The sequence below is a fragment of the Amphiura filiformis genome, chromosome 6, assembly GCF_039555335.1.
Source record: "Amphiura filiformis chromosome 6, Afil_fr2py, whole genome shotgun sequence".
NCBI lineage: Eukaryota > Metazoa > Echinodermata > Ophiuroidea > Amphilepidida > Amphiuridae > Amphiura > Amphiura filiformis.
This window is the reverse complement of record NC_092633.1, coordinates 38672217-38696812: the sequence shown is the minus strand read 5'-3', so window position 1 is coordinate 38696812 and position 24596 is coordinate 38672217. Positions and strand designations below refer to the sequence as shown.

Here is a 24596-nt window from a genome sequence, read left to right as displayed (position 1 = left end):
ACCCTGTAGTAGTGTCTATTATTTTCGTTATTCCGTGTTTTCATTTTTTAAAAACCTGTAAAGAAATGTTATGGATCACCAGTTTCACTTTGAACTTTGTCCGGAATCTTATATCAGATATTCTTGGATTCATGGGTGCGTGGTATTCTTTGGAGTGGAAATCCAACCACGTACTAATCACGTACAAATCACGTATATGTAGGCCTTGGCCTTCGTTCAGTCAGTTATATAATGCGTGTGACATTGACAGCCAAACAAGAAAAGTGGAACATTAATTGCTACAAGTTTTTGTGTATCGTATAGCAGGTAAAATTTTCATTAATTTATTGTCGATCTCCAAAATGAGTGATATTTTAGCCATTATACTAGGCTTACGTGTTCCACTACTTGGATTTTCGGGGACGTTTATGCTGAAATGAATGGTGATTAAATGGGTTCTGTTGCAATTAGTGGTGAGTTGCCGGCTTATTTTTCTTAATTTGACTTCACTCTCAGGCAATTTATATACAATTTAAATGTTTTTGGTATCTTCGCTGGGATCACTGAATGGGCCTTTAATGGAAAGTGTTCAGTCATTGTATTGGTTAAGCAGGGGGCAGTGGCTAGGGCCACCTGGCACGTTTGTGCAGTGAGATTAAACATCCGTGCAGTGAGAATTAAAAATCCGTGCTTACAATATTTCTATGCCATTCTCTATGAATGGCCAAGTGGACCAAAAAACGTGTAAGATTATACGTGTAACCTTACATTAGATATGTTCAAGAAAAGGGGTGATGAAGTGTTGACATTTTTATCTGAAAGAGACCATACGGAAGGCAGTATTAATCCTAGAACTACGAAGGGGGATGTACCCGCTAAGATTTTTTATCCGTCATAAAAAACGCGCGTAATTACGCCCAAAATACCGTAGATCTATCCATTACATTTTAGTGATTTACCCCAGCACCTTACCTGGGGTAGGACCGGCCATCAAAAATGACCATATAGGGGGGGGTGAGGCCCACCATTGGTTTCTAAAGTAAAATCCATGATTTTTATTTCGTTCTTGTAAAATTATTCCCAGAGCTACTAACTTTTTACTTGTTAGTTCGTAGCATTTTAAGCTGAAAATCAATTTTTCCTATACTTTTGTACATAGCCAGAATTTATCACATTTATCTTGCGCTTCTTACGCATTTATCTTTGTCCCGGTAATGTCATCCTGGTAGCAGGTTAGCGGGACGATTTTGCAATTTTGAACCCCCCTTGGAAATGTATTAGAAATTGAATATGTCTCATATCCCTGATTAAATATCACAGATTTAATTGCATCCTTTCGTAATTATATAAATCACGAATATGAGTACTCCATGGTTAAGGTCTACCCAGCTAACAATTTTTCGTTGTTACAACGTTGTCTAAAAGTTATATAAAGTCGTAAAAACGTAATATATGGACGTTGTAAGTACGTAAATCTGTGAACTCGTATTCGTGTAGTGACAACGTTATTCCCGAACGTTAATGTAACATCATTATGACGTTGTTTCGACGTCAAGTTGTGAACGTCGAAACAACGTCATTATGACGTTATATCAACGTCCGAAAATCACAACACGAATACGAGTTCACAAATTAACGTAATTACGACATCCGTAGATTACGTTGTACCGGGGTCAGACCATGACATTTATACGGCGTTGTAATAACGTGCTTTATAAGTCGAAACAACGTCATAAATTTGCGTACTAACGACGTCCGTAGATGACGTTGTATCTGAGTCAGTTCATGACTTTTAAACCACGTTTTAACCACGTGCTTTATACGTCGCGACAACGTGATTATGACATTATATTAACATCCGGCAACAATGATGCTCAATCCCAAAAAGGGAGAGCGTATAAAAATTCAAAGTTTAGAACTTCAGGAATAGAAGTCGTTACTTTGAGTAAAGGCGATCGTCAGACGACACGATGGAGACATTTTGGCTGGACAGCAATATCCTTGGAATGGAAGAATTTACATTCCATGGTGTCAACATCTAAACTATTTTTCAGATACGAATTTGTGTAACGTTTTCTGAACGTATTATTCAAACGTTGTCACAAGGTCTGGTCAAACATTGCATCAACGTCGAAACAACGTCATTACAACGTCATAATGATGTTATATCAACGGCCAAAAATCAACGTCGAAAATAACGTTGTCACTACACGAATACGAGTTCACAGATTTACGTGTTTACAACGTAAATGACAACCTAAGTCCAACGTAGCTGGGTAGGTCTCCTAATACCCATAAAAATTAAAATGTCTGAAACTCTTGAGCTTAGGGAATCAGTACTGCCTGGGACCCGTGGCCCAGAGCATAGATATTTAAAGAAAAAAGGCACTGTGCTGTTGTTATATTTTCATTAGTAAAGAAATGTTGAGGACAAAATTCGGACCTATGTTGGGGATGTACATGTACAATTCATAATTTTATTACGGAAAAAATATTTCCGTCGACAAAATTATGCAGTACACACCACCAATCCCCCACCCCAATCCCAATGGGCTAGGGACGCCCATGTTCCAGAGAGACAGATCAAGGGTTTCAAAAGGTTATATACGTTTTCCGAGGAAGGGGTGAAACTCGCCAAATTTGTTCAGGTTAGGCCTATAATTATCATTTATATTCTACATGTACAAACTTGTTTTCATTGCTGCAACAGATATCAACATACTTTAGTAAAAAGTGTAAAAAGACAGATACAAAATACGAAGGCTTGCAGATTGTTTATTATCAGACGACAACTAAATACTAAACCTAAGCATCATAATAATAATGCTAAATAATTATTGCAAAATGTCAAACTAATTTTTTAAAGTATATTTTAAAGTATATAATGTATCATTGTTGAATTTAGCGTCTGAATTGTAAAAGGTCAAACTAAAGAAGATTGAACAATGTACCAAATTCAAGCACTGGTAGATAACAAGTAGATCAACCGTATGTTGACCGGGCATGTTGAATAGACATCGTGAGATACTATACGTGCAAATTCTGCAGAAATCTGTGCAATGTGTATGAATGATGTTGGTTTTTTTCTGCCACTGTGTATCCAACAACAGATTGAACTTTGGCTTTATCACCTGGTAGCTTTGTGACTTTCTTGAAGAGATCGTGGCTTATGTTCTTTGCATGGGCTTCTTCCATTTCTTAAACATCTTTTTCAAGAAACTTTCCGCTGCTTCACTTGATATTTGACCCCTTTGTTCTTGTTTGGAGCTGAGGGGTTGTTTAACATCAACTGAACTTTGCAAAATTATTGGACAGTTTTCTGCCATTTGTATTGGTTGTAAACACTGTCGTGAGCAGACGGGCTGACGATCTACTATTCCCACACTATTTCTAAATGTATCAAATTAGATATTTTCAAGAAAAGGGGTGTTGAAATTTGTTTCTGAAAGGGACCATACGGGAGGCAGTATTAATCCTAGACTACGAAGGGGGGATGTACCAACCCGCTAAGATTTTTTATCCGTCATAAAAAACGCACGTGTTTACGCCCAAAAGACCTAAGCTAATCGTAGATCCATCCTTTTATATACGCTCATTCTAGTGATAGCATTTTTACCCCAGCACCTTACCGGATAGGACCGGCCATCAAAAATGACGATGGGGGGGTGATGCCCACCGTTGGTTTCTACAGTAAAATCCATGATTTTTATTTCGCTCTTGTAAGATTATTCCCAGAGCTACTAACTTTTTAATTGTTAGTTAGATTGAAATAGTCATTTCCTTTGATATTTAGGAGAAAATTCGGTGAAAATTGCATGTGCGTAAAACTTTTACCACAAAATCAATTTTTCCTATATTTTTATACATCATATCAATTTGTAAGAGCTCTTTAGCAAAGTCATAGTTCATTGAATTTACAACCGTATGACAAAATAGGCGAAAATAGTAGTTTGCAATTTAAAAAGAATTGGCCATTGCTTATTCTAATGAATGCTTTTTCATTTAATGACATAAAATTTGAAAAATATTGTAAGGAACACTTGAGTTTTTGACTGTTAAACTCTACATTTTGGTCAAAAAATGTGTACAGAAAGTATTGTCGCCCCACAAAATACAATATAAAAGTAAAGTAAAGTCACATTAAGTTGATTATTTCTGATTTTTTATTTACAACATACCTTTGTTATATCATTTGCTAATATTTAGTCCACATTTGAAGTCAGATTACTTGAAAGGATTATTCCATTGATGGTCCTTTCATTAAAGATGTCAATGTTGCTTCTTATGCTTGTCCAAGCTTTGGTGGAGTTCCGGAGCGTGGTCTGTTCTTTACAGAGGCACCAGAATGGTTACACCACCGTTGAACCCACCTTGTAGACTTATTTAGAAGATCTGTTATCTGTTCATTAGTTTCCCCTCTTTTCTTCATCTTCTCGCCATTTGTCTCTCTTCTTCATTACTCTCCTTTGTATTCAACCCATTCCTCTCCGTTATTTTTAAATGTCCACCGAGGTTCGGGAAAGTTAAAAAAGACGTAAAAAATATTTGTTTAGTTGCTGCTCTTTTTGTACACATCAATAGCAGAAAGAAACTGTATTTGCCTGTAGGTTATACCTAACCTGTTACCCTGAGGCATCTGTTTCTTAAATATGTTTAAGCTAGTTGGCACACAGGCCAACCAAGGTAGGTCCCAAGGGGCGACAATACTTTTCGTATCTGCATACTAATGAAATTCAAAAATTACTCATTATCTTGTTGAAAACCACACCACACTACTCCTTTAGTCATACGGATTATTTTTATGTTTAATCATCCTGGTATATTTTTTCTCTAATATTTGCAGATTATGGAGAAAGAAAGCGATAATAAGATAGAAACCGAAATCATAGAGAAGCAGTCGGAAGCAACATCTCCGTACGCTTCTACGGATGTAAAGAAAGCTGCTTCAAGATGGGTAACCGTGGAACCAATTGCTTTCTTGATAGCTTTCGCGATAGGAATCTTCCTGACCATCCAGCCGCAAATTCTTCGTCAAATATTAGCAGATGCGAGAGGCATCATCTTTCCGGGCGGTGGTAACTTCTGTGGGCCTCGCAATACTAGCCACCCTTATTACATCATATTGACTGAGATTCAAGCTGATGTTGCCTGGTGGCAGATGGTGATCACCTTGTGTGGCAATCTACCTTCGTTATTCATGGCACCAATACTCGGAGCATGTAGTGATAAAGTAGGGCGTCGACTTGTTCTTGGATTGGCGGCCCTTGGCTATGTCGTAACATCTATAACTTACTTGATCGTGTTTTATTTCGATACACCACTTTGGGTATTTCCAATCGGTTTTTTCATTCAAGGGTTGACGGGTGGACACGGGATGATAATTGCCGGATGCGCGGCTTACATAACAGACGTCACAACAAAAGAAACACGAATGTTTAGGATGGCGATTTTGCATGGGATATTTCTAATAGGGATTGCCGTTCCTCAATTATGCATCGGGTTTTTGATCGAAAAGGCTGGCTTCGGACCAGCGCTTTGGTTAACTTTAGTTAGCCTTATCATATGTCTTCTGTATATCTTCATACCGCGATGTTTTTTGGAAACTATTGACAAAAATCGTTGGCGACAAGAAGCGAAGAAATCGAAGAAATCAAGATTTCACAGTTTACTAGATGTGTTCAGATATAACACAGGATACCGTCGATTGAGACTCGCATTGATATTCATCGTAGAATTTCTGGACGAGATGTTGAATGCAAACACCGTATCTTTGGTGATTATATATGGCTTGGGTCCGCCATTTTGTTGGTCTCCTGTCACGATTTCGGGATTCTTAGCCTTGGTACTTTTCAGCAGTGCTATAGGTAGGTACATCTTCTTTTTTTTTGAATGAATCCATCCCGGGGTCCAATTCGAATCCATCCCGGAGCTACTCAAATGTGTTGATATCCTCGAGCAGTAATTTGCGGGAATGGCAGGGATTTTACCCGACATCCCGAATCACGTTTAGGTTCCCAATTTCAGTTTCTGATTGGGCAAGCATGCTAATGGCATAATTATTGACCTGCAAATCACCGTTTAGGATAAGAATTTCAATTCGTAGGGCTATGAAATTCTTGGTCATAAGTTCACCCCGACTTTCATATGTTTAGTTTTCAAGTAGGTTTGGAAAGGAGATGGCGTGCTCGAGGATGATAACACGACTTAGTGTACGAAATTCACGCAGGACAAAAAAATATAAGGCTTATTCAAATACGCAGAAAAAAGGCCCTAGAGAAATTATCGTGTATGCAGTCCTTTTTAATATTTAGGAATAGAGAAGGAATAGAGAAATTGTATTTGCCATTTATGCCTGTGACAGTAGGCCTACAACTGACGTCGTGAGTTTCTAAAGAATAATTAGGTAATCATAGTAAGTTTTCAGACATTTGACTCGGATCAAAAGTATAGTAGACCTATAGAGAAATACACATTTTTAAGCAATGAATATGCTTTGAATATTTTAATGGATATGGTCGGCTTATAAATATAATCGCCGCAACAACCGAAAATCGCGCAACCCGAGAACCGCAAAATTGTTCATTCAATTTCGTCTTATTTTGCAGCTATGGTTGTTGGTACCAAGGGATTTTCTCTCTGCATGTCTGACCTATGGGTGTTACAAATTAGTATGGTGTTTGCTGTAATAAATGGATTATTCATAGCATTCGTCAATCAAACTTCACTGTTATTTGTAGGTGAGTGCAAGGAGGATTGATATAGAAGAAGCAGCAATAGATTATGTAACGGCATTGTTCCTTTGTCATGCTTGTGCCAATCTGATTTGCCGACTAGCTATTCGCTGTAGAAGTGACGTAATAATCGGATTAACTACCATAGCAATAGATGAAAACAATTTTTGACTATATCTCCCTGCACTACAACGTTCACGCGGTACCTATACATTGAACCATATCATATGCTGATCACTCGCACCTGTAAGATTAGTATCTTTGGAAAGAGCGGTATTATATTCAATCTATGATTGCAGACATACACAGGTGATGAGTGCAATCTGCTTTTAGTGCAGGGCGGTATAATCAAAATTGTATTCATCTATTGCTATGATAGTTAATCCGATTCACTACGTCACTTCTACAGAGAATTCATCGAGAGGTACCTTTTGTTCATGACAAAGAGGTTCCGCCATTAAATATGTGTGGCACTTTGTCGTGCTCCAACGGTTTTTGAATAACATAATTTTGCTTTGACATCACATGTGGAGATTTCATGATTGCGTGTTAATTCAATTCAATGGCGACACCATGAACTATTATTATGAACCTTTGTCTATTTTGACGGATATTCGTCAAGAACATATTTTCGTCGTGAGTGATAATGTGTAACAAGATTTCTGTGCCACATACCAAGCTATTGTGTTTCAACAGGTGTGAATAAATTATGTTTTACTATTCTGACTCTGATGTTGACAAAGACTGGTATTTGGGAAGCTCAAAACCCTAATTTTCCTTCCCTTATTCATTTTGTTACTAAATTACAGCTTCAGCAATAGGGAGTCTGAGAGCACTCACACAACCAGTTATCGAGACAATTCTATCTAAGATGGTTTCACCAGAAGAACACGGTAAGATCCATACATAAACTCAATTGTGGTATGCTATGTTTTAAGGAGGGATATCACTTAGGGATTCAATCATGTTTCACCGTTGTTCATCACCGTTTAACAACGATGCGGCCGCGTCGTCTGCGTGGTTTACTTCGCGAGGGCAGCTTTAGCTGCCCGAGCGAAGTAAACCACGCAGACGCGCCGGACGCGAGTTGTTAAACGGTGATGAACAACGGTGAAACATGATTGAATCCCTTTCAACAACGAAAAGAAGCTAAATATCGTATAATTCACAATTATTTTACGAGGAATGTCAGTTAATCATTGCCACTCAGCCTTACAAAAACTTCGATGATTTCTCTTTTGATAGGGCCTATCAGCAATAAAACTACAGAATAAAACGGCAATGTTTAGCCGCTACCTGAAAAATACTGAATTCAACTTGTAAGCTGGCATACGCACAAAGGTTCCAGGCATGACGAATTTTACGCGCTCTTGCGTAACGCGTAGTCTCGCTCGCGTTCGCGTATACGCTACAGTAAAAGTGTGGGTTCATCACGGTTTAACAACGGTTGGCTCCTGTACAAAGGTATAGGAAGAGTTGTTGAACTTAGTAGTGTATACACCCAAATATTGAGATAAATAAAGCTGACACACACGAGAAATGGTATAGGTTCTATGAAAGGGATCACAAGGTTTCATGTAAAGTATGTCCTTTCCGCTCCATGAGCATCGGGAGCGGGAAATGACCAAACCTTTCGTTTTGGTATATTGTTGGCCTTAAAAGGGCATTTCGTGATCCACAGCCTCATCCCCAACTTTTCTCAAAAAAGTTGAGATTTTTATATCACTGGAAACCTCTGGCTACATAATGTTTATGTACAAAAAATTCTTGCAGATTAATTCGTTTAGCAAAGATATCGTGAAATTTCAGAACGAAATTACAACACATTGTCTATGGAGCAGTGTAATACACATAATCATGCATAACTCGCAACCGCAAAATCGGAATCAACTGAAATTTTGGGAATAAGCTTTTTTCGTGGATATCTACTGAAAAATGACATAAAAAGAGGATGCTAGGATCACGATATACTCCTTTAACTCAAGAACCACAAGACTTACTATTGGCCATAACTCAAGAACCGCAAGTCCTATGGAAAATAAATGCGATTAATGGCTTCCTTGGCTCATTTCCTACCAGATCGGATGTAATGTCTGCAGTCAGTTATTTTAGTTGAATGGCTAAATGTAGAAAAATATGGTTCCTGCCAGTCCGCTTGTCTTTCTTTTCAAAAACAAAAATCGGCAAGTAATTGTTAAAGGTTTTTTAACAGAATGTTTCTGTTTGCTTACAAATAAAGAATTCTGCTTTAAAACGGGTAAACAACAGTTTAACAAAATCGTAATGTGTAAAACATCGATTTGACTGGTGTCTTACAGACTTTTTATTACCTTTAAAAACAACAAATAAATAGAAATTTTTAGGTTTTTACCGCTAAATACTCCTTTTTGCACGCATAAATGCCAATGTAAAAACCCAATAAGTTGTTGTTAAAGGAAATTTTCGGTAAATCTGCTATTTTACGGCTGATTCCATTTTGGACGCATATTCAAATATAAATGCCTGCAAAATCCGGCACGTTGGTCCCCCGGAAACTAATTTTTTAAAGACATATCACAGTGGATGCCCTTAAATCAAAGCAACTAAACATTTTCAAGCAAGAAATTTTAGATTATACCTAAAATACCTTTTTGTTTTATAAATATATAAAATGTTATCATTTTGTAGGACTTATATTTGCATTTGAATCAAGTGTTTTGAACTTGGGTACGCTTCTATCACCTGTATTCCTCAATAATATTTACTCGGCAACTGTTCAGACTCAACCCAATTTAGTCTTCATCATGGTTGGTGTTTGCGGCCTTGTACCACTCATTCTTACCGGGTAAGTGTTGTTTTTTTTGCTTTATAAAAAATAAAGAATCATAAGTTTACTCAATATTTGTAGTATTTTCCCCAAAACCATAGTTTTACTCAATACATTAATATTATTAGTATGACGGATCTATACATTATACATATTAAACAAGCTTTCAAAATAATAATTCAGATATACAATTACAATAATTTTTAGGAACATTCTTTCAAAAACCACAATCTAAACGTAATATAATCATGATAACGTTGTATAGAAATAAATAATAATCCAGCAAACACAAAACGTTTTCGACATCATTCGCAAAAGGTTGTCAGAAAACGTTTAAATGTCGGGTTATATAAAGGGTATATCAAGGGTATGAAACGTTTTCATAACATTAAAAAACATTTTTTGATAATCTGCTGCCCAGCAAACACAAAATGTTTTACAGAAAACGTTTAAATATGGGGTTATATAGAGGGTATAAAAACGTTTTAATAACATTCCAAAAACATTTTTGAAAACTTGATTCTGAATTCTGAACAAAATGTTATTTTGGGGTTGAAAAAATATTTTGCGAAAAATGTTTGCCCAAAATATTTGCAATAACATTTTAAAAATGTTTTCATGACCTTTATATAACCCGACATTTCAATGTTATTAAAACATTTTTACCTAAACCAAAACTTATTTAAAACGTTTTTAAAACGTTTTTGTGTTTGAATGGAACAATTGACCTCTTTTCAAGAGCATTATAATCATCATAATGTTCTACAGAAATAACAATTGACCGTTTTTATAGAGCAACAAGTAAAACAAAGTATACAATACGTATTGTCAATATGTGACCTGCTACCATGAAATGAGCGTAAAGTCGCAAGTTGGTAGTTTTGAGACATACTGGCTGCTGAGTTAATGTTCTTTGTTTGCGCGCACCTGCACAAGCCAGTAGTGTGTCCTTCGTGCATGGCCCATTTCCCCCCAAGGACATACAGACATACTACTGGCTTGAACTGGTGAATGTGAAATAACGAACAGCAACGCAGCAGCCAGGACGCCTCGAAACTACCAACTTTACGCTCATCTCCTGGTGGCGTGGTAGCAGGTCACATATTATTACGCTTCAGATTCCTTTAATAAATCAGGCTATTTTACCTACGTTTTTGTTGTAAAAATGCACCAGTATCATACAGAAGCATCTGTATATACTGAGTGATTTGTATCCAGAAGCACACAGTAATACTGATGCCAAGCTAGTACTTTGCGTAGTCTGGTATAGAAGCACACGGGTAATTCCGTGTGCTGGACCCGTTGTTGCTATGCCTATTATGCCGTTGCACTGTCCGTTGCCTAATTGATCGAGTGCACTGTTCTTTAGGATCCGATGAATTGGTTTTAAAGCAGAGCAGCTCAGAACGACTGGTCTTTTAGACAATTTTAAATTTTAAACGCGTATTTATTGCACGGTTGGCTTGACAGTGATTTGGCTTGGCTCTGGCGACCTTGCATCCCGGGGTACCTTGATCACAACAAATTTGGTTCTCATAATTATCTAGAAGCTGACACTATAGGCCTAATTAAATTTTTCGTAGACCCTATATTAGGCCTAATAGCTTTTATTTTATCTGTAGGCCTATATTAAACGACGGGTATGTGTGTATAGGTGTACCTGTATGTAAATACCGTGTCTTTGTTTTGATACGCGAATGGACAAAAGACCGGATAACCGGATCGAATATTCCCTTTAATGAGTGGGGCTACTACGGGCAATAGCGGTGTCGGGGTGCGCATGCAGTCTCATACAGGGTCCATACGAATTATCAAGACATGCAGGACGAATTATTGCTCAATAGGTTATTATCTAGAATAACATAGAATGGCAATTATTAGGCCTATTTATCGATTTATTATTATAGACTGATAAATAAATAAATAAATAAATAAATAAATAAATAAATAAATAAATAAGTAAATAAATAAGTAAATAAATAAATAAATAAATAAATAAATAAATAAATAAATAAATAAATAAATATAAATTAATTAATTAATTAATTAATAAATAAATAAATAAATAAATAAATAAATAAATAAATAAATAAATAAATAAATAAATAAATAAATAAATAAATTAATTAATTAACATTTATTCATTTATTTTATTATCTATTTATTTAGGCATATTTATCGATTTATTATTATAGACTGATAAATAAATAAATTAATTAATTAATTAATTAATATTAACATTTATTCATTTATTTTATTATCTATTTATTTAGGCCTATTTATCGATTTATTATTATAGACTGATAAATTAATTAATTAATTAATTAATTAATTAACATTTATTCATTTATTTTATTATCTATTTATTTTATTTAGTCACTTATATATATATTTATTTATTTATTTATTTAATAATTGATTAATATATTGATTGATTGGTTGATTGTGCGAGTCAGAAAGAGAGCTTGTGAGTAGGGTGAAGTATCAAGTTGATTGATAAGCTGATTGGATTTATTCATTTGATTTTGTTTTAAATATTTTGTTGACTCATCCACTCATTTATTGATTAATTTATCTATTTATTTATAAATTTTTACTTATTTATATATTTATTTATTTATAATTTATTTACACAATTGCTCGAGTCAATCCATCTGGTTCAGTGATGAAACAAAAAAATTGTTGTAGCCTAAAACCCGTTATGACCATGTAAATGTTTTAGTGCCTACTCTTATAATCACATTTTGGTTCCCATAGGCCTAATGTCCACCACTTTTACATGTTTAATTTATTTGTAAGGGGCATTAGGGGAAAAGAATTCTGACTTGGACCCCCCCCCCCGCACCCGTCACACACACACCCCCATCCCCACCCACACACTTATTGCTCTCAATCCATGGTGATACAAAACACTGCATTTTGATTTTTGAGCCTATAAAGTCAAGTACGCCATAACCATGATAACCATGTTAAAGTTTTAGCGCCTTCTCTTATTTGGACATCTCGCTTCCCATAGATTATAGTGTTTACTTTTTTTTTCGAGGGGGCATTAGGGACAATGGCTCAGAGGGGAATGCCCCCCCCACACACACACAATTGCTCTCAATTCATCTAGATCAGTGATGACACCAAAAAAATGCAATTTGTAGCCTAAAGCCCCTTATGACCATGTAAATGTTTTAGAGCTTGCTCTTATTTGGACATGTTGCTTCCCATAAATTATATATTATAATGTACCATTTTACATGTTTAATTCATTTAGAAGGGACATTAGGGGAAGTGACTTCTAACTAGGGACCACCCCACCCCCCCCCCACCCACACAATTGCTCTCAATCCATCTGGTTCCGTGATGATGTATGTTTGCTTTTATGAAACTTTTTAGTTCATCCCTGTTTGAACACAGCTTTAGTACGTAGGGCGACCGGGCTATAAAAGATAAGAGCGCCCTCGTTAGGCCTCCTATATTTTCATCGCCAAATACGCAGTTCTATTGCATGTAAGCAAGTCCCTAATAGACGTGACGGTTCTCTATAGAAGAGATTGCAGAAAAAAAGTTTTTTTAAGGGATGGTCTTGTTAAACACTCCAGTTAGGAAATTTTTTGCATTCGCAAAATTGATTTTTGAACATGCACGGGTGGGATAATGGGAATGCTGTGCAATTATTATAAGCCCTGGGGATGGTTAATTTTTGTTGGGGGAAAACATTTTTTTGTTTTTTTTGGGGCCCCCCCCACACACACACCCACCCCCACACACACAATTGCTCTCAATCCATCTCGATCAGTGATGATACAAAAACTGCAATTTGTATATAGCCTAAAACCCCTTATGACCATGTAAATCTTTTAGCGCTTGCTCTTATTTGGACATAGGCCTATGTTGCTTCCCATAAATTATAATGTCTGCTTTTACATGCTTAATTTATTTAGAAGGGGCATTAAGGAAATGACTTCTAAATGGGGACCCCTCCCCCACACCCTCCCCAACACACCTCAGTTGTTCGGTGATGATACAAAAAAACTGCATTTTGAGCCTAAAGCACGCTATAACCATGTTAAAGTTTTAGCGTCTTCTCCTATAATAACATCTCGCTTCCCATAAATTATACTGTTCACTTTTATTTTGAGGGGGCATTAGGGACAATGACTAATGACTGCGGGAAACCCCCACCACACACACACCCCCACGCCCACAATTGCTTTCAATCCATCTTGTTCAGTGATGATACACAAAAATGCAATTTGTAGCCTAAAACCCATTATGACCATGTAAATCTTATAGCGCTTGCGCTTATAATCATGATAATCACATCTTGCTTCCCATAAATTATATTGTCCGCTTTTACATGTTTAATTTATTTAGAAAGGGCATTAGGGGAAATTACTTCTGAAGGGGGACCCCCTGAGACGAATTCGTCTCAGCCCCCCCCCACACGCCCCCCCCACGCACACACCCTGTTCGGTGATGATAGAAAAAACTGCATTTTGAGCCTAAAGCACGCTATAACCATGTTAAAGTTTTAGCACCTTTTCTTATTTGGACACCTCGCTTCCCATAAATAACAGTGTTCACTTTTATTTCGAGGGGGCATTAGGGACAATGACTTATGACTGGGGACCTCCCCCACACACACAATTGCTCTCAATCCATCTGGTTCAGTGATGATACACAAAATGCAATTTGTAACCTACAACCCTTTATGACCATGTAAATGTTTGAGTGCCTGCTCTTATAAATCACATGTTGCTTCCCATAAATTATGTCCCCTTTTACATGTTTAATAATTAACGAAAAAGGTTTTTTAAGGGGGTACTACACCCCTGCTCAATTTTGTGCCTATTTTTGCATTTTTCTCAATATTATAGCGCATTGGTGACAAGTAAGATATGTATATTATAGGGGCAAGGACTACAACTACTGCACTGGAAATTTTATTTCAACACAGACACCAGTTGTGGTGTTACAGTCAAAAATGAGGGAAAACCAATATTTGATCAATAAATCAATAACTACTTGCCTTGAGTTGCTGAATTTTCAGTGCAGTAGTTGTAGTCCTTGCCCCTATAAGATTACTAGTCACCAATGCAAAAATAGGCACAAAATTGGCCAGGGGTGTAGTACCCCCTTAAGTGATGGTCTTGTCAAACACTCCAGCTACGAATTTTTTTGCATTCGCAAAATTGATTTTGAACATGCACGGGTGAGATAACGGGAATGCTAATTGTTATGAACCCTGGGGAGGGTTAATTTTTTGTTTGGGGCGTAGCATTTTTGGGCACACATTCATTAACGGATCACCTTTTTTAATGGGGGGCAGTACAAAAACCTTGATTTAGATGCAAAATGTCATCCTCTCATTATTCCTTTTTTGACCATTAAAGATTTGTGCAATTATAAGGGGGGGGGGGGGGCAAAGATGTTTTGGCAGGTCGAGAGGGGAGAAAGTATTTTTGGCAGGCCAAAGGGGCAGCAATTTTTTTTTTTTCTTTTGAAAATACCCATCATTATTGCACAGCCCCTAAACAAAATATCAATGATTTCTTATTTTGTCTGTGATTTGTAATGTTACTATTGTATGTGATTTTTTTTCTATTATTGACAAGACTCAGTGACATAGCCGAAATTTTTCTGATACCAGAATCTCAACTTTGATAGTGGGTGTCAGGAGGAGAAAGTCAATTGGGTCATTCACATAGAAGTATGTAATTATGTATAGCTTCAGGCCCATACGCAGGATTTAGTTTGGGTGTGGATGTGGTATTCAAAGAGGGGATCTTTGAAAGTGCGCTTGTAAAAATTGGGACTTAAACCCCACTAAAATTATCAAACCTTTTTTTCACAGTTTTGGACCATTTCATTGAAAAATGTGGACTGTTGTGGATTTTTATAAAGAGAAATTGTAAAACACAGATGGGGTGATTAAGGAAACTTTCACACAGATACTGGCAACGGGACCTGGGTGCTTAAAATGAAAGACCTGTTTAGAAGTGACACTACAAATAGTAGAATGAAAGCAGATACAAGTTTGCATTATATTCGCTTCTTTATTTTGTTCTTACAAACCCACAAGGGGCATACAAATATGTTGAGTATAATACTTCTTAGGCTTAAAGGAAGGTGACCTGATATATTTGGAAAATCAAATTCTTTAAAACTTACGTATAACATAAAATGTCATCCCTTTCAAGCACTCATGCAAAAAGAAAATGTAAATGTTTTTTTTGTAAATGTGACTAATTCCTAATGGAATTACCGACAGGGTGTCTAAATAAAAATAGGCCCTGTGGAATGGGGTCCATAACTTTAAGTATCAGCAGTAAGATTAAAATGTTCTTAAAGATTAAAAAACCACAAAATGCCTGCTTTAAAATTATGCAAAAAGCGTCACAATCCGTTCTCGCATCACTGAGATAATTGAGATTGTACAAATAGACTCATTTTTGGACAGTTCCAATGGGGCAATACACATTAACAATATGCATTGTAGTTTAAAATGAAAAAATAAAATGATGAATACTCCCAATGTTGCTGGATTCAACATTAATCAATCAATCAAGCAATCAAGCAATCTCTCAAAGAATGTTGTTCACACATTTCTCTTTGGGTTAACAATATGTAAGAGTGAATCTTCTAAAAATATTGTTCTCTCATTTCTCAAGCAACAGTAGGGCTGGCCTTAATATTGCAGTGGCTGAAATAAATTGTTCTAAAAATGGTTACACAAATTAAATGGTTCAGGTGAAAGTATTGATTGTGAAATAAACTAAATTTGAAAAATAATATCAATAACCGTGGAGGCATAGTTTCTGATCAGACAAGCTATCACCTACCCAACAACACCGGGAGTTTTACGTGTATTTCCTCCATACTAAACTACAAAGCAGCATATTATTGTTAACGTGTATATTGCCCATTGGAAAGGTCCAAAAATGGGTCTATTTGCAGTTTTCCAATTATCTCAGTGAAGCGTGAACGGATTTTGATAATTGTTGCACCATGTTATAGCAGACATTTCATGGTTTTTGAATCTGTAAGAAACTTTTAATTTTACTGCTGGTAATTGATGCTATGTCCCCAAATCCACAGGGCCTATTTTTATTGAGACACCCTGTACAGTGTGATATTGGTAGTCTACAGTGTTTTAATTAATGATAATCATCATGATCATGTAATATATTGATTTCAAGTGAAAGGTCCTATTTTTTTTTTTTTTTTTTTGAAATTAGAAGTTACAAGTCAGTGTATTTCCCAAGATATCTTCAAAAAACTTTAATTAGTCAAAACAATGGTATACCATAGTTTTGACTAATTCGCAGTTTTTTGATGATTTCTTCGAAATACACCGATTTAGAACGCCAAATTTCAATATGTTTATGAGAAAAATATGAGCTTTCTTCTGATACCAAAATCAGCATTTTGATGAGGTAAAGTGGAGGATGAGATTTTCAATCAGGTTACCCACCTCTAATTTCAAAATGTTTGAACCAAGCTTATAATAAGTACAGGTTCTACATAAAGTTTGTACTAACAACTTATGCAAAATAAGTATGTTTTATTTAAATAAGGTATGATTACGAACACTATAAAGTATGGGCAAACACATTACCTTAAGGTGGTACTACACCCCCTAATAAATTTTGTGACTAATTTTGCATTTTTCTCAAAAATAACTTTACACTGGTAACAAAATTATGTATATTATAGGGGAAAGGAATCCAATTACTTCACTGAAATTTCAGTGATTCAATACAAGTGGTTCATTATGTTATTCTAGCGGTACCTCTTTTCTTATCATAAATAACGTACCGCTTGTCTCGAGTCACTGAAATTCCAGTATAGTAACTGGATTCCTTGCCCCTAAAATATATATAACTTTTGTGTGTTATTATTTTTTGAGAAAAATGCAAAAAATAGTCACAAATTTATCAAGGGGTATAGTACCACCTTAAGCAACAAAAAATTGTTAATAAATTATTAAAAGTGAAGGATAAGTCGTAAAAATTGTCATTTGGTATTTTTGAAATGAAAAATTTGGCAAAAACAAAACAAAAACAGCAGTGTTGACTAAGTTCCATTCAAATACATGATAGCTAATTTAAAAATATAAAAGTATAAAAATTACAGATTCATGTAAATGTCTTATTTTGTTTCAAATACACAGCTTTTGGCTGAACTACTAGCATGCTATGTTAGCACATCTATGACAATGACAATGGTACCAAGATCAGAATTTTGATGATTTTTAAGATTGTCCTGATGAGCAAATCACTGAATGGGCATTTAATTTCATTAAGGGAGTACTACACCCCTTGCCAATTTTGTGCCTATTTTTGCATTTTTCTCAAAATTTATAAGCGCATTGGTGACAAGTAAGATATGTATATTATAGGGGCAAGGACTACAACTACTGCACTGAAAATTCAGCAACTCAAGGCAAGTAGTTATTGATTTATTGATCAAATATTGGTTTTCCTTCATTTTTGACTGTAACTCCACAACTGTTGTCTGTGCTGAAATAAAAATGCCAGTGCAGTAGTTGTAGTCCTTGCCCCTATAATATACATATCTTACTTGTCACCAATGCTCTATAATTTTTGAGAAAAATGCAAAAATAGGCACAAAATTGGCCAAGGGTGTAGTACCCACTTAAATCATCCTTGATTGCCCCAAAATGGGAGTAGTCATTTAAAGGGGTATTTTGTGATTTTGGCATCCTGTTTTTAGGGTATAGTTCAACAGATATCCACAAAAAAGCAAATTTCAGTTGATGCAGACTGAGAATTTGACATGTTATGCATAATTACATGTAATACAGTGCACCATAGACTATGTGTTGTAATTTGGGGCTGTCCGGAAATACAAATTGGGCGATGTCATCAAACAATCCAATGTACAAGAAAACTTATGCACACAAATTATGATGGGAGTCCCAGATTTCTCTTTTGGAGTAAGTTGGGAGGATGTGCATTACAAATGTCTCTTAAAGCCATTTTGTCATCATTATGGGGCTAAAATTGAGCAAATTGTTCTTGAAATTGACTGAAATAATGAGGTCCTTTCGATCTTTTAGCAACAATCATGTGAATGACTGTGGGCCACCAAACACCCCTTCCCGCTTTTGGATTTTCCTTCACCATGTTTTTCAGTCATCTCAGCTATCATAATCAGGGGTAGCATTAAGGCCCGAAAGTCAGGGGTTGTTTTCCTGTGTTTTTCACTCCGAGCTTGCAGAAAATCCAAATACATGGGGTGAAAATTAAATCTCGGGGGTGAAAAATGTTTTGCAGTGTAGTCAGGGGTAGGAGTAAGGTCCAAAATTAGAGGGTCAGAGTTCACCCCCGAGCTTGCACATATTCCCAATATAGAGGGTGAAAAATTAATATTTTTTTAATTTAGGGGGTCAATTACCCCCGATCGGGGGTTAACGCTACCCCTGATCTGCTTGTGCTTGTTTGCCATTAATTGGGTGATGGGTATAGGCATACATGTAGGTCAGTCAAAGGTCAACATGGTGATCAAGTGTCCAGATTTCAACAAAAATGCATGGTCTCAAATTAGTTGTCATGTAAAATAAAGTCAAATAAGGAATAGTTCGCTTTGTCTAGAATGCTTTGTTTTTACTGCCTAAATTTATGATTTGATCAACCCTGTATAGGGCCTATTGAACATGACCTATTTTGTAATGTTTGCTATGTATCAAAACATCCTAAATGGTAAGAACTACAAACCAATTTGGGATAATTTTTGTTGAAATCAGAGCACTTTTACATTTTGTATAGTTTGTGGCCAAAATAACTGACCATATACTGGGTTTGACCTTTCTGTTTGTAACTCTAGAATGGTATGTTGCAGACAGGTCAAACTTTTTTTCTGAATCCTTCACATGAGAGGAATACTAGTAGGGTTTTTAACAAAATTTTGAAATTTGACCCCTGCGTTGACCTTTGAGCGACCTCTACACTATACCAATCACCAGATTAATGGCAAACAAACACATTATGATAGCTGTGGACCTTTGCCAACAGAAAAACATGGTGGATGAAAATCTCTAAAGAGGAGTTACAAATTGCTCCATGCTCTAACACATCCATAAATTTATAAAAACTAATTTGTAAAAAAGCTATGTTTTTGAAACCATATATTTTGGCATTATTTGTAACATTTACACATGTCCCAACTTACACCTTAATTGAATCAGCCAAATTTGTTGTGGGCAGTGTTTGTAGGTCAATGTGAACAATTTGAACTTAAAGTCATATTACAACTTTAATTCCCCTATATAAATCCATGTTAAACAGCCAAAATAGCCAGTGTGGTTTCTTTCACTTTACCTTGTTATTTCAGCATAAAATGGACAGAAGATCTTTCTGACAGGTATTATTAGCATTATTTTTACTAACAGTGTTTTGGTTCAAGAATAACAAAATTAAAATTTGACATTAATCGTACATTATGGCTTTAAGAAGCGCAAATACTTCACAGATAGTGCTGAAGAATTTGCCCTTTTTCTAGTTTTTAGGGGAAATTAAGAATAAAAAGCACATCTCTAAACCAGTTTTCTGAAAATTGCAGCCCAAAGTTGTACCCAAAAGCCTGAAAATGCACCCTAAATCTGCTGCACATCTACCCACCTTTCCACTAAACACACTCCCTACCAGTGTTGTAGGTCTCGATACCAGGTCTCGGTCTCGAGACCATCTCAAGACCTGGTTTTGCAGTGTCTCGGTCTCGGAACTTAAAAGTCTCGGTCTCTGACCTCAAAAGTCTCAGTCTCAAACGTTTTCTAGTTCGAGACAAGAAGAACATGAGGAAAAAGATATGATTTTCTGTTGTTGTTCATTACTTATTCCTTACCCTATGGGGATGTGCCGCAAAACATGGGTAGCATTTTAGCCTTTTGGTATATCGATGACCCCTTTTCTGGGCCAAATTTGGTATAAGAATGGGTCCTTTTATATTAATTTTTGCAGAAAATTTTGCCTCCACTGTAGCCAACATTTTTGAAATTTTCCCAAAATTTAAAAGGAAAATTATAAAAATTAAGACAAATTGTGTTAAATTTGGGTCCAAATTTCTTGAAAACTTGGTACATTGATGAGTCCCCTTTCAAATTCTCAGCGGCAAATCCTTACCCCAACCAAACTTGAGTATCCCCGGGATTAAACCAAGGTCTTGGTCTCGGAACTTAGAGGTCTCGGTCTCGGTCTCGGAAGGGGTGATCTTGATCTTGGAAGGTTTGGTCTCGGTCTCGGACAGGGAGGTCTTGGTCTCGGACATAGAGGTCTTGACTACAACACTGCCCACTACCCCAACCCATCCCCCTGGCTTGCCACATGAGAGTGAAAGTCCATACGGACAAAGTACGCTAATTTCGTTAATTTTAACTGCTGAATCCTCCCTTTGAGAGATTGTTTCATGTTTGAACTTTGTACAATTATCATATCATGTATTCTTGTTCAAAAAATACCCAATTCCTAAAGGTGCCTGTAAAGGCTCATTCAGTGATTCTTTCATCGGGAGGATCATAAAAATCATCATAATTCAGGTTTGGGCACCTTTGTCAGTGTCATGTGCTAACATAGCCATGTACATAAAGACAAAAGAAGACATTTTACACAAATCTGTAATTTCTCTACTTCAGTAGAGAAATTAGCTACATGTATTTGAATGGGGCTTCCCAGCTTCAACTTTGTCAATACTGCTGTTTTCTTGTTTTTTGCCCAATTTTTCATTTCAAAAATTGAATTACTTATCCTTCCACATTTAGGCAAATTATGAATAATTATAATTTTTTTACACATACGCTGGAATCACTGAATGGGCCTTAATTAAATACAAATACACATAGAAAATGTTTATTACTCTAATAGTCTATTTGGCTTCCTTGAGAGAGAGTGATGTCAGAACTTTGTTGGAGTAAAATTTACATCATGCTAACAGCAAGCACAGACGCATTCACCTTTAGTGATTGCACCTGTAAACACATATTTCTTTGAGTCACTGTACGCACAATTTAATACCACATGTATGCACACACTGATATCACTTTCTCGAAGCCAAAGGACTATTAGCTATTGGTCATAATCATAGACTGTAGTAGATATCTATGGGTGGCCGTGAGGGCCAAAAGGGTCTCAAAACCACACAAGGGTCTCAAAAGTACAATAAGATCTCAAAAACACACAAAGGTCTCAGAAATAAACACACAACAAGGTCTCAAAAGTATAATAAGGTCTCAAAAACACAAAAAGCTCTCAGAAACAAACACACAGTAATGTCTCACTAGCACAATACCAACAGAGAAAGGTCTCAGAAGCAAACACACAAGAATGTCTCAATAGTATAATAATTAAGGTCTCAAATACAGAGAAAGGTCTCAAAAACAGAGAAAGGTCTCAAAAACAGAGAAAGGTCTCAAACACAGAGAAATTCAGAAAAAGGTCTCAAAAACACGTTATGGTCTCAAAAACACGTTATGGTCTCAAAAACATGTTATGGTCTCAAACACACTTTATGGTCTCAAAAATATGTCAAGGTCTCAAACCAGGTATTACATCCGACCGTTATATGTGCAGTACCGCATGCAGTACTGCACACATCAGCTTGCAGTTTCGTATGCGAAACATTCCGTCACGCACTTCCGCATGAGGAGAGGAAGTTAGGAACTACATATCCCAACTTGCATTTCCGCATGCGGTGATGCAGGTTGGGATGTGCAGTTCCGCATGGGGAACTGCAATATTTTTGGTGCATTTCCGCATGAGGAATTGCAATATTTTTGGTGTACTTCCGCATGGTGAATAGGGTGGTTCTTATTTTACAAAAGTCTGAAATTCCATGCTCCTACCCCTTAGAATGGTTCAGTTGGATGAAAAACTTATTCTGTAAAATTTTCAGGAAGATCGGACAATATTTACTGGTAGCCCAAGAGCCTCCAATATGGTGACCCCTGTCGTGATTATTGGTCATCGAACATTTTTGAGCAATTTTAGGGAGTATATTTTCAAAATAGAGTGTCTCTTGATATTCAATCTTTCTAAATGCATTAACAGTAACTAGTTTAACATGTATATAACAAATGGTGCCTTGTATTTACTTCCATTGTTGTTTTAAACTCAACCAGATATGGGACTTCGTGCTGCGAATACTCCTAAATACCGGTCCTCGGCCATTTTCAAGCATTTGTAAGGGGTCTAATATAAAAAATAGAGTGTCTCTTGATACCCAATCTTTGTAATTGCATTAACAGTAACTAGTTTAACATGTGTATAACAAAAGATGTCTTGTATTCACTTCCATTGATTTTTTAAACTCAACTAAATATGGTAGTTTGTGCCATGAGTACTCCTAAATACCGGTCAACAGCAATTTTCGAGCAACTTTTATAAGGGGTTTATTTTCAAAATAGAGTGTCTCTTGATACTGAATCTTTGTTATTGCATTAACACCAACTACTTTAACATATACATGTATATAACAAAAGATGTCTTGTAATCACTTGCATTGTTGTTTTAAACGCAACCAAATAGCAGTTATGTGCCGTGAGAACCTAAATACGGACTGGTCGTCAGCCATTTTCAAGGGGGTCTATTTTCCCAACAGGGTGTCTCTTGATACTCAATCTTTGTAATTGTATTAACAGTAACTAGTTTAACATATCTATAACAAAGGCTGTCTTGTATTTACTTCCAATGTTGTTTTAAACTCAACCAGATATGGCAACCTGTGCCGTGAGTACCCCTAATGGTCGTCAGCCATTTTTAAGCAATTTATAGCTATTTATGGGGGATTTTCCCAATAGAGTATCCATTGATACTCAATCTTTGCAATTGCATTAAAAGGAACTGAACTAGTTTAAAACATAACAAAAACCGTTCTGTATTCACATTCATTGTTCTAACCCAAATAACATAGTCTGTGCTGACTGTCAGACTGTGGGAATAGTTAATTTTATAATTTGCTGCAATTTATAAAAAGGATGTTGATGGCTGTCAGGAAACTGGTGTTGATGCTCAGATATAACTTGCAAAAGGAACTGCAACTGGTATGGTCTTCATCGTGTTGAACTCCTGCACCAGTGCCACTCCATGCTCTTCATTAACGTTTATCACCTTAGTGTTTAATGATTTCCACCCCCTCAAGAAAGTCATCACCATGATCACGGCTGGTCCAAGTTTCTGGATCATGATCCATAAAGTCAGCTGATAATACCCAACTTCTCCAAGAGTCTTCTGGTATTCTGTGTGACAAAGTCTTCCAGTCGACTATCTGAAATTAGCCGTGCAGCAACTTTGATGCGCTTGAGCGTTTCATTCTCACCCTCCCGTTTTGCATTGATTTTACCATTTCACATTTTGTGGCCACTGGAGTGATGGGATCGAAGAACCAAGGCTGCTCTAGAAAGATACCACAGGTGGAGACTTTACTTGGCAGATGTTGCCTATTGAGACATTTGCAGGCTGTCTTGTTGCTGTTAATGCCAATTACAAAGAGATTGAAGAATTAAGAGATACACTCTATTTTGAAAAAAAAAAACCCTAAATAAAATTGTTCGAAAATGGCTGACGACCATGTAATCACAGCATACACAAACTACCATATCTGGTTGAGAATAAAACAACAATGAAAGTGAATACAGGACATATTTTGTTATATACATGATAGGCCCCCCTTATAGTTGCTCGAAAATGGCTGACAACCAGCCATATTTTAATACTCACAGCACAAACTACCATATCTGGTCGAGAATAAAACAACAATGGAAGTGAATACAAGACATCTTTTGCTATCTAGATATGTTTACTGTTTACTGTTAATGCAATTACAAAGATTCAGTATCAAGAGACACTCTATTTTGAAAATAAACCCCTTATAAAAGTTGCTCGAAAATGGCTGTTGACCGGTATTTAGGAGTACTCATGGCACAAACTACCATATTTAGTTGAGTTTAAAAAATCAATGGAAGTGAATACAAGACATCTTTTGTTATACACATGTTAAACTAGTTACTGTTAATGCAATTACAAAGATTGGGTATCAAGAGACCTCTATTTTTTATATTAGACCCCTTACAAAAT

General features: G+C 36.2%; 1 protein-coding gene across 1 annotated transcript in view; it reads left to right on the top strand.

Moving 5' to 3' along the window:
* The first annotated feature begins 9 nt into the window (after nucleotides 1-9).
* The window catches only part of LOC140154516 (proton-coupled folate transporter-like), a 42482-nt gene continuing 17895 nt past the window's right edge, over nucleotides 10-24596 (top strand). The window contains exons 1-5 of the mRNA XM_072177086.1: nucleotides 10-452; nucleotides 4823-5843; nucleotides 6585-6716; nucleotides 7520-7603; nucleotides 9378-9534. Of these exons, the coding sequence (XP_072033187.1) occupies nucleotides 420-452; nucleotides 4823-5843; nucleotides 6585-6716; nucleotides 7520-7603; nucleotides 9378-9534 (1427 nt within the window). The 5' untranslated portion in view covers nucleotides 10-419. The remainder of the gene's footprint in view (nucleotides 453-4822; nucleotides 5844-6584; nucleotides 6717-7519; nucleotides 7604-9377; nucleotides 9535-24596) is intronic.